Source organism: Halichoerus grypus, chromosome 11, assembly GCF_964656455.1.
Source record: "Halichoerus grypus chromosome 11, mHalGry1.hap1.1, whole genome shotgun sequence".
NCBI lineage: Eukaryota > Metazoa > Chordata > Mammalia > Carnivora > Phocidae > Halichoerus > Halichoerus grypus.
The window spans coordinates 31291244-31303168 of record NC_135722.1 but is presented as its reverse complement, the minus strand read 5'-3'; the positions used below and the strand labels follow the sequence as shown (position 1 = coordinate 31303168).

Here is an 11925-nt window from a genome sequence, read left to right as displayed (position 1 = left end):
TTACATGCAAATAATAGCAAACACAAATAGCACTCACTATGCCAGGCACCTTTCCAAGGGCTTTACAGATAATGACCAGTTACAGGCATTCTTATTACAAATGACAGATGAGGGAACTAAGGCACAGAGAAGTAACGTATGTAAGATTACACAGTAATGGTGGTTCTAGGATTCACACCAGGGTAGTCAGCCCACAGATGCTGTGCCGTCAATCACATGCCATACTGCCTCTCTCAAAATAACACAAGAGAATTTTTTCTGTAGTTATATTTTATGAAAGACAAAACAAAATATAGGAATTCAAAGGTTCACTCCAGTAACCACCATACATTACGCTTTTCACCTTATTTAAAAGTTATGTTATACAGAGCTTTCAGAAACACATTTATTGTGTAGTTATACCAATTTTTTTTCAAATCCAAATAACAAGAACATAATACAAATTTGTTTTAAATAAACCTTAGAATCAGAACTTGGTAAATTAAGTCATCTCTTGAAAAAGTGTTAAATCCATTTGGGGTTTATTTCTTTGCCTCCAACTAAAGAATTTAAAGTAGAAGCATACTGTTTGTTGATATTTTTAAAAACTATGTCCAAATACAAATTAGTTTGGAAGTTCTTGAAAATTAATGAGCAAGCAATTTGGTTTTCTCCACTATTTAACCATTACAGAACTACAACAACTGTTGAAGAAACACTATTGGAATTCTGGACAATAGAAAGTATAAAACCAGATTGTTAGAAGAGACAACAAAATGTAAGTTAGAAAATTCATAAACATACATTTATTCAGGAAATACAATTACCAGAGTCCTGGATATTTCAGTGATCATTCCACATTATAAAATATTCACAACATGTATTCTTTTAAGTCTACACCAAGTCATGCTGATGTTCTTTTCAGAGAAGCCATAGCCATTTCTTCTATTAAATGCTATAATATCCATTTAAATTGTAAACAAAGTACTTGAGCCAAACACTTAAGTACTTGAGCAAAATAACTAAAAAATTTAGAAGAGGAAGACAGTGATTTTTTAAAACACATCTGAATTATCAAACCCCAAACCAGGCCATTATAATCTAGTATACTATTGGATAAAGTGGCCATATGAAGACAGCACATAATTATCAATGACAGTATTTCTCATCTGCAGCTTTTAAACATGCTTTCTCAACAAATAAACATTTATTTTTGTTAAGTTTTAAAGGCAAAAGGGGCAGAAAGATGACAGACATTAAAATTTTACATTTAAACTACTGGCAGATTAAAAAAAAAAAAAGATAAAAGATAAACTGTAATTACTTCCCAAATAAGGAATGCCAAATATCTTTTATTCCTAAAGAAATTACTAAGGAAGATAATCAATTATTGTATTTGCAGCTACTTAACAGTAGCTGTAATTTGAGTTATTCTATTCTGGTACTTCCAAACAGAGTCCAGTGTAATTAGAACATTTTATAAAGGGGAAAACAAGTGGTTCTCTACCCTAGATGTCCTTTAGAACCACCTGGAAACTTTAAAAAAATAAGTATCTGGCCCCACCCTCGGAGATTCTGAACTTCCTTGGTATGGAATGGGACTCCTGTAGTACTATTTCTTAAAGCTCTGCAGGGTGTTCTAATGTGCAGCGAAGGCTGAGAATCACTGAATCCACCCATTTTGAAATACCAAGAAAATAGATGGAAATTGGGTAGTTTATAATTTACAAATAAAAAACTTATTTACTTATAATGTGCTTACATTCATGAATCATACATTTATTTATAAGATGACAACTCCCTCATTCCCTCACTATACTAGACCACTACTGTACATCTTTGCCACTGAATGACTGTATTTTTCTGTGGTCAAGATTTAAAATTCTGGGATACACTGTGAAAACTCCATTAACAAAAACAAACTACTGCTACTCATGCTCAACAGTAGCAAGCAAAACTACTGTATTTGGCTCCTTTAAGCTATCTTTATTTTAAGAATTATAAATAAGTGCCAACCCACACAACGAACAGATTGTGGATTACTGTAGAAGAAAAAAAAAATAGCTTACTCAACTTACTAAGTTTCAACACCAAAAAAGATTGAACTTGGCTGAAAGTTCTGAAACAGCTGAGATACTGAACCAGGAAGCTATAATTTATAATGAAACGCTGACACGCCCTTAAAAGCTACTACAGCTGTAGCTATACTAAAATAAGATTTTTCAGGATTTACTTACCCTGTAATGCAATACGAGCATAATAATATTACTGTTTTTATATGCACCAATATCTCTCTTTAATATGTAAAGCTCTACAACAAATACCTCTAATAATTTTACAATTAAATTAAAGTAAGTCCATAATTCTTCTACACTACTTTGGTCTCAACATTTTAAAAACATCAATTAATTTTGAAAATACACAGTTTAACAACATGATCCTATCAATACAAGCACGTTTTATAGTGGACTAAAGACACATTCAACCATGCAATGCAATCCAGTGTTCAATACCTAAATGATAAATAACAATGCTGATTGACTTTTATTCTGAAAATCATTGAAAACTGGAATAATCTTGTAAGACTCACAGTGCTCACAAACATGCAGAAAAAGGTATACATTTCTATTCTTCCTGAAGGAATGTTACAAAATGCCCACTTTTTACACAGGGTCAGTAATTAGGATAAATTCCTTATACATTTCAACCCATTATCTTCTTTTTAGCATCTGTCACTTAAAATTCTTAAAATCCGTACAAATTTTCCTATAAGTTGTGACTGAAAATGAACTTCAACTCTCAATTTCCATCTTGAAAAAGACCTCAGTCATAGTCCTACACTACTAGCTGCCTTTCAGTAAGAGTGACATCCAGTGGACAAATGAAAGTATCTCTCAGAATTCCCATCATTTGAATCAAAGATCAAATCTCTAAATTCAACCATCTCAGTATGAATGAGTTCCTACTCATTTTGACTTAAGAGTCTGCAGATTCTTATGAATATATCACCTCATAATTTCTATGTATCTTAAGTATATACTTCTATCTTCTTCCTATTTAAAATCAATTATTTTAAGTTGAGCTAGTTAAGAGTGTGTAACTCTTGAGGCTAGTGAGGTTAAAAGTATTACTTTTTTGTCTTTGCTTCTGCTATTTACCAGCACAAACTAACTGGCTCATCTCTAGGAATGGAAAAACCAAAATATACGAAATATATTTAAATAAAAATGAACAGCATTAAAAAAATTTGCAAAAGATGAAACCTGAACCTGTTTTTGCATTTGTAATTTATGATATATTGTTGAACATAAATAATCAGTAATGCCAACAACCAAATTACATCCTCTTGCCTCACTGCTCAAATATTATGAAAGAATATATATTTTAGCATTGATTGTTTCAGTGTTTAAAAACTTTTATAAATCAGTATAAATGAATATTCATTATACATTATGTTTAAATAAAAGTAAAAAACTTCCACTCTGCTGCGTTATGATTTACCACTGATTATATATATTATGCATGTGTTCAAAGTACAAAATGCAGCAGTGGTGTTAACACTGATAGTGTAATGAACTGCTGTAGCTGAGACTGTTACGTTTAATTTCTTGGAAACCGTAAAGAAATTTTACAGGTTAAAAAAAATAGAGTAAGCAAAAAAAGAATTGGAGAACTGTTATTTTTAAATAAGCAGCCAAATGAAGAAAACTTTTTTTTCTAAAAAAAGATTAAGAATGTAAAAGTACATTTTAATATTAAAAAAGCATTTTTAAAAATCTATAACAACTTTATGACAAAATCTGCATTTGAAAAAGGCCTGTAAAAACAGCAGGACAGAATTGCCCTCATCACCTTTCACTTTTTCTTGTCAGAAAAAAGTGTATGCATCTCTGGAACCATAAACAATGTTAAAATAGGTGTTTATAAAATGGCAAGGAGGATTTCACGGGAAGTTTCTGTTTCTTTTTTACAATCATTGGCATTGCGGCCATCAGTAGGTCACAAGTAAAACTTTCCTAGCTAAAAGCAAAATGGAATATAAAGTTTTGAATTGCATTAGGTCTGTTGCCTGCGTTTCGCTGATCTCATTTTTTCAAAGCGTGACTCCATTTCTTCTAGGACCTTGGGTGTATATCGTACTACTAATTTAACCTTTCCCTGAGCTGCTTTCAGCAGTTCTACAGCTTTTTCATGATGTTCTCCTTCAACGCTCTAGGAAAAAAAACAGACATGAACACACACACAATTAATATTCAGGTTTTGTTAGGTAACTCAAAATACAAAAATGTTTAAAATACATATAAGTAAAAAAGTTTTAATGTTTTATTATCACAACACTACAAACCTATGAGATAATCTGGCTTTGTCATTTTAATCAGTGTGAAATTCTCTGCTAAATCATATTCTGTTTATAGTCCAGGAACTGATTTTTAAGTTCCAAATAATTACTCCGAATACCAATCAATTTGCCCTATTATTTCACTAAGTCAGAAGTAAATTAAGCAACTGCTATTCTGTAAGACTAAAATGAGGGCAGACTTCTAATTTAAGGTACTTCCTTAACTACTGGAGAGCTTAATTACTTCATAACAATCACACTAAGCATTGCTAATTTACAATGGAAAAGAAGCAAAACACACTTAAAATGCCTTAAAAAGTATCACTGTCCTAAAGAGTACTGCCCAGGATTCCCCCAAGGGATTTCTTTATTTTTTTTAATTAATTATTTATTTTTATTAACACATAATGTATTATTTGTTTCAGGGGTACAGGTCATCAGTCTTACACAATTCACAGCGCTCATCGTAGCACATACCCTCCCCAAGGGATTTCTAAACTACAGAGCTTTTTTGGTACGCTCCCCCCCCCCACCCATCTTGTTTCTATAACTCAAATACACCCCCAAGTGGTTACAATGCATGACTACAAATAGAAATAAAATTCATCCATACCACTCCATTAACAGAAAGGAGTTGATCTCCTCGCTTGAGGCCCCCATGTCTATCAGCAATTCCACCTGGAATTATTCGAGATATATAGATTGGAGAATTTTGTTCTTTGCCTCCCATAATATTGAATCCAAGGCCTTCTTCTGTTTTTGGTAGCTCAACAACTCGAGGATGAGAATGTCCTTCGCTGGCAGCAAATGCAGCCACAGTAGCCTCAAAGAAAATTTTACATATTTAAAAATGTGATCTTTATTGTTTCAGTTCTTTTGTCTCTTTTTAATTTTTTTATTTTTTAAAGATTTTATTTATTTATTTGACAGGGAGATAAGCAGGGGGAGTGGGAGAGGGAGAAGCAGGCTCCCTGCTGAGCAGGGAACCCGATGCGGGGCCATCCCAGGAAGGCAGACGCTCAATCGACTGAGCCACTCAGGTGCCCCTTTTTGTCTCTTTTTTAAAACTACTTTACTTTTGATGTCTGCACGCTCACACATTCACTGGCAGTTAGGAGAAGGTAAAAGTGAGTGCATGGGGTTTTAGAGATGATGACTGGAAAGCATACCCTGGGTCCATGTAGGAGGTATTAAGATTGGTTAGGTCACTCAGCCCACCCAGTGTCCAGAACTTCTGTGCAGCAACAGGCAAGCAGGCTTGCCTGGCAGATGAGCACTGGTGCACATTAAAGAGAAAACTCCTCCCCCAGCATACCAGCAGCCCTAAGCTTTGGGCTGAATAGCCTGGCTCCTTTAGGAGCTTTTGTACAAGACACAACCTACCTACATAATAACCTGTAAGGAGATAAGTGTTCTTACGCAGTCGTTTGGGCTGCTGTACTATCTCTGTACTATATACTAAATAGCTAATTAAAGAAATAATTCAATATTGAGAAAAAGACGGATACATATGACCATGAAATTTTTTTGTTGCTTCAGTTAACAACCCAGTTAATACTAAAATCCCACAGAAGATGAAACAGAGTCACATCTTCTTTAAAACTTTCAAATTTAGACTAATCTACACTAATTCTAACGCAAAGTTGAGATTTTTGGTTTCATTCTGCTTTTATTTTTTTTAAAGATTTTATTTATTTATTTGACAGACACAGCGAGAGACGGAACACAAGCAGGGAGAGTGGGAGAGGGAGAAGCAGGCCTCCCGTGGAGCAGGGAGCCCAATGCAGGGCTCAATCCCAGGACTCTGGGATCATGACCTAAGCTGAAGGCAGACACCTAACGACTGAGCCACTCAGGCACCCTGATTTCGTTCTGCTTTTAAAGGTAATGAAATAATCTGGTACCATTTTTCATGATAGATCAGCGTCCCATGAGCAAAAATGGGAAGAAGGAGGAAATCAAGATTTGTTGAATACCACTAGGTTCCAAGGTCTGAAAGAAGCCCTGTTTTACAGATAATAGAACTAAGGCCCAGAAATTCAGTAAGCCATGAAGGTCATAAAATTAAGGAATTTCAAGCCAAGTTTCTATACTTTTATAGCAAATGGTAGATATTTGATAGGTTTATTTTGAAAACTAACAGAGTATCTTTCAAGCCACACTAAACTGTCTCAAATACAGAGACATTTTTTTACACACTTCCAAACTATACCCACATGTTTAAATGTTTATATTCAACATCCAATATTCCATAAAAGGAATCCAATATTTCCTTTCATGGACCAGTACCTAACAAGACAAAATTATCTGCTAATGGCTAAGTCTAGTATAAGTCACCTAATGCTGATATTAATTTATTTTAACAAAACATGATAGACATTGAGGTCAATGCTGGAAATATCGGAGGAAATCACTGGCACAGAAAAGCACATAAAACCTGCCATATGCAGCTCTGAAGAGGTAACCTACTAACAACATTTACCTGTATTTGCAGAGTTAAGGTAAAGGAGAAAAGCAAAGAGCAACCTGGGGGAATACCCAGTTCTACCATTTGCTGTTTGTGTGGTTTAAGAAAAATAACCTAATCTAATGTTTCCTCACCAATAAAATCAGAATAATATATACCTCAGAGTTTTGATGAAAATTTATGTAATTAGTGATGTAATATGTATATTATATATAACAACTATGTATTACATGTGTATTACTATTTTTGTTCAAGTGTATTTTTAATGCATTATCTAAACGGTATGATAAAGTATTTCTTGTAAAGCCAATAAAAAATGTCTTGTCTCTGTATTTGAGACAGTTTAGTGTGGCTTGAAAGATACTCTATGTTAGTTTTCAAAATAGGCCTATCAAATATCTAATAATTATCTATTTTAAACCTCTCATTTATGATGAATTCTCTCACTTTTACTAAATAAAAAAACAAAACAAAACAATTACCTTTGCAGTTGCATTAGCTCTCACTTCAGGACTGCTACTGATGTCCACAGTCTCGTAGACATGTTCATATACCTGTAAAACCCAAAGTTATCATCATGATTTAAAATCTCAGAATATACCATGTTTGAGTTCTAAGTCAGGTAAATGAGTGTGTTCAAGTTTTAGGCAGTTATGCCATCTCAGTAAAATGTTTTTCTATTAAAAATTCCAAAAAATGAAGAGGTACAAAATTCCAGTTATAAAATGAATATGGACATGAAAAGTATAGCATAGGGAATATAATCTTAGTACTGTAATAACATGTCTGGTGACAGATGGGGACTACACTTATTGTGGTGAACACTGAGTAATGAACAGAACCTGAAATTCATATAACATTGTATGTAAATTACACTTCAATAAAAAATTCTTTTCAAAAAATGAGATGGATAGGTTCTAATATTTTACTAAAGTTTGTTTTCTTAAAAACTTCTGAACCCAGATTTCAGAGTATTATCTTACACCTAATTAACTCAAGCTTTTGGTAAATTTAATCCCATTTACTTACCTCTCTTACAGCATTGCAGAATTCACTTTGAAGGACTCTTTGTAAAGCCTGAAGTTTCTGTGGTGGTACCTCTCCACTCCTTTGCAGTTTTTCCAACAACTCAATTGCTCTACAAATATCTAGAGTTAAACAAACATACACTGATAAATAATTTTCTCTGAAGATTCTTTAAATGCCTGTAACAGGATTCAATCCTCAAGGATTAACCAGAAAAATGTAAAATATGGAGAAAAAAAGTGTAAGAGTGTGAGCTTGTGTGTTTGGTGGGGGGGGATGTGAATACACATAAGAGGGAGGGAATGCAAAATCTGAGAATGCTAAATTTTTATGTAATTAAGAACCTAATGTTGCACACATACAAGATCTGGAAAATAGTATCTTTGAAAGATGGAGGAAAACTGAAAATAAAATACTAAATGTCACAGGAAAGGACAGGTTCAAATGTGAGAGACACATGAACACTTTATTGCTTCAAAACACTGACAGTTCTTTCTGGAACTAGTTAGTCAATAAAAATTTATCTATCATTATTAGTAATCAAAGCACAGAGTAGTGCAAAGACTGTGTGCTAGTGAAATTCCTGTTCATTTCCCAAAGAAAACCACAATTTATATGTGGATATGAACCATTCAATATCAGATACAGTTAGTGGCAGGGATACAGTTAAAACAATGGTATAAAGGAATAAATTAACTGTGGCCTGCTTTCAGCTCAATCATTAACACAGTCTTTTAATTAAGACAACCTCAATCAAATACATATGTTTACAAAATAGAAAAATAAAAAGTTTTGTCAATCTGGCCTCAATATTAGCTGTGTGATCTCGGGCAAGTTACTTAACGTCTGTGCCCCAGTGTCTCTGCTGTAAAATGGAAGTAACAGTACCTTCCTTATAAGAATTACTTGACAACTAAACCAAAAAATGCATGTCTGGCATGTAGTGAGCATAAATGTTATGTTACCTGAACATTAATTAATCATAAGAAATATTAAAGGGTTGTACACATTTACACAAATATATTAAGCATGTTAGGAAATTCTCATTGGGAAGTGTGAGAGTGTTTTATGAATTAAGAAATTTTATAAGATTCAGAGTCAGGTTGGGGAGCCTAGGTGGCTCAGTCGGTTAAGCATCTCCCTTAGGCTCAGGTCATGTTCTCTGGGTCCTGGGATGAGCCTTGAGTCAGGCTCCGCACTCAGTGGGGAGTCTGATTCTCCTTTTAGGCTCAGGTCATGTTCTCTGGGCCCTGGGATGAGCCTTGAGTCAGGCTCCGCACTCAGTGGGGAGTCTGATTCTCCTTTTAGGCTCAGGTCATGTTCTCTGGGTCCTGGGATGAGCCTTGAGTCAGGCTCCGCACTCAGTGGGGAGTCTGCTTCTCCCTTTCTCTTTGTCCCACCCCCTCCAACACTTGCCCCTGCCCTGTGCTCCCCCCCTCTCAAATAAATAAATAAAATCTTTATATTAAAAAAAAAAAAGATTCAGAGTCATGTTTAAAACACTGTTAGTAACTGCCTCTATTTTTTTTTTTTCTTAACTGTTTTTGTACCCCAAGGGGCTAGAGTACCTATTAGTGTATTATTCTTTGCCTCCTTTTAAAAGGAAAAGGCTCTAAACTTTGTCTTATACCCACAAGTCTGGAACTTTTTCTTTATAGAATTAATATGGCCTTCTTTGTGTATGCAACTGCAAAACTAGGAATAAATGTAGTGAAAAAAGAAGTAGATTTTTCAATTTCAGGTAATAAAAGCTTAAACTGATGTTAATCAAATGCAATGGAATCAGACTTTCCCCATTCTGATAACCTGTCACTAGGATGACTGGTGAATGGGGACTGTTGGTTCATGGATTATTTTAATTTACAAAGTTATGATATGTAAACTACATAAATATTTCAAATTTAACAAAAAATTGAAACAACTCTTTACTGAACCTAAACTGTACCTAATACGTGCTCAAATGTATTCCACTGAATCATGTTTTGATTATTTAGAAGACACTCAGGATCTTGATCATATGCACAATTTTATATTGTAGGACTGTTGGGAGTGTTTGTTAATAGAGTTTGTTAAACCAAATTCTAAAGAAGGAACAGCTGAGGTAATCTTTCTTATCCTGCTAAATGGCAACCACTAGTAATTCATCCTACTAAGCTGCTGAGCATTCTATTATAGAACTGAAAAGAACTCTGAAAAAGCAAAAAAAACAAAGCCATGACTACCAAAACTAAATGCCAGAGGTAAAGTTTCACACTTTGTGCTGCACTTAAAAATACAAAAGACCGCCAACATGTTAGAATCCTACAACTGGCTTTCAAAGAAAAACACCTACTCCTGTTAACAAAGAACAGATTTGTTCCCATCCACAAAGCACAGTGCCATTGTGCTCAGGAGGAATATGTCACAGTCTTAGGCCTAACTTAGTAAGTCTTCCCAGAGTAGCTACTCCTCTGTCAAAAATGATGCTTTAATTAATGGTCTGGTGGGCAGGAGGGAAACAATATCATTTATAAAGAGACTTACAAATAGTGAACACCCTAAGGAATAAATAATGTTAAGTGAGCATTTGTGTGAAGGTATGAGGAAAGAGGTTTCTCTAAATACAATAATTCCAAAAATATATTTCTTCTTGGGGCAGAAGTTAATATTCAGGCTGACAGGCAAATGTTAATATTTGGAAGATATTTACAATAGCCACTCTATATTTCGTTTACTACTAGTACTCAAACTGTTCAGTTTGTTTTTGACTCACCAATAACTTCTAATACTGGTGTGTCAAAAGCATGCTTGAAATAAAGGTTTGGGGAAGGAAAGTGTGGAATGCTGAGGACCCTGACAGGAACACAGCCATGTATTTTCACTGGCTCTTCCGTATCTAATTACTCAGCAGAACAGATTTGACTCTCCTTGACAGTCTGCTCTAAAAGGCAAGCAACCAGCCACAGTTAAGTTTTAAGGTTTGTAAAGAGGGAATAAGACTATACGTTCAATATTTTACAACCTACCACTATTCCAACTAGTTATGTAACCTTCTTCCCAAGACCAAATCAGCAGGATAATTTTTAAAGCACCTTCTCTGTACGTGGGAGGGGCACCAAGGCCAGGAAATAGCCCAAAACAAACACAAGTGAGGTTGTGCTGAAAATAATGACGGAGTTCGTGCGTAAATAAGGATTCTGTGGTAAATGCGCTGTGTGTCCGGGATGTCCGCGATCTGTGAGTGAAGGCGGGGACACGGGATTCGTGCGTGCATAAATAAGGGCAGTGAGTGCAGTCGGTCCGAACTGGGCGTGTGATGTTTGCTTCTGGGCTTGACACGTCTCCGGACGACGCGTCTGCTGTGCGCACCAAAGGAGCGCGTATGCGGCGTGTGTCTGCGAACGCGGACAGGTGGTGTTTAACTGTGCTGTGCCCGGGCACAGTCCACGTGAACAGAGCAGGGGTCTGAGTGTCAGTCAAGGGACCACAGGCGCCCTCCGAGGGGCCAGGCGCAGCGACTTCGGCGCGAGGGACAGCCTGGATCCGGTCTCGGAGCCTGGGTCGCCCCTCCTCCCCTCCGGCAATACGGCACTCCTTCACCCCCTCCGCCCACCTCGGTCTGGGTCTCGGCCTCGGCCGCACTCACCCCTCTCCAGCCGCACAGGTTCTCCCAGCGCCGCCATCTTCTCCCTTTGCCTGCAGACCCACAGGAAATGACGACATAGGGTGCGGTGGAGGGGCGGGGCTTAGTAGGAGCTGGAAGGGCGACGGATTGACAGCATCGCGAGAGTAGGAGCGGTGGCTCTGAGGGTAGTGGAGGAGACCTGGGTGCGGGGATCTTGGCCTTGGTCTTGCGCAGAACATTCAGCGGTTCCGAGGTTAGCGGATCCCCTGGTCTCTGAAAATGAAGAAGCACCTTTCCTGACTCTTGCTCCCTACCTCGGACTCAAGCCTTGTCCCGCCCGCTTGGAACTTTTGGCTCCAAGTGGAAGTCTGGATTCTTGTCCTGGCTTGACCATTAATGGCTTATGAGTCTGGACTTCTTAATCTCCTTTGGCCTCAATTTCCCTGTCTGTGCGATGAAAGGTGCTATCTCCAAGCTCTTTTCCACCCTTAAACTTTGGGATTCGGTGAC

General features: G+C 36.5%; 1 protein-coding gene across 1 annotated transcript; it reads right to left on the bottom strand.

The window, feature by feature from the left end:
- Window positions 1-758: 758 nt before the first annotated feature.
- On the bottom strand, window positions 759-11518 carry LIN7C (lin-7 cell polarity scaffold C). The gene is made up of 5 exons (XM_036109491.2): window positions 11437-11518; window positions 7815-7933; window positions 7268-7339; window positions 4932-5141; window positions 759-4191 (listed from the first exon to the last, which is right to left on the bottom strand). The coding sequence occupies exons 1-5, from the start codon at window positions 11471-11473 to the stop codon at window positions 4036-4038; spliced, it is 594 nt and encodes a 197-aa protein (XP_035965384.1). The 5' UTR covers window positions 11474-11518; the 3' UTR covers window positions 759-4035.
- Between the last annotated feature and the right edge of the window lie 407 nt (window positions 11519-11925).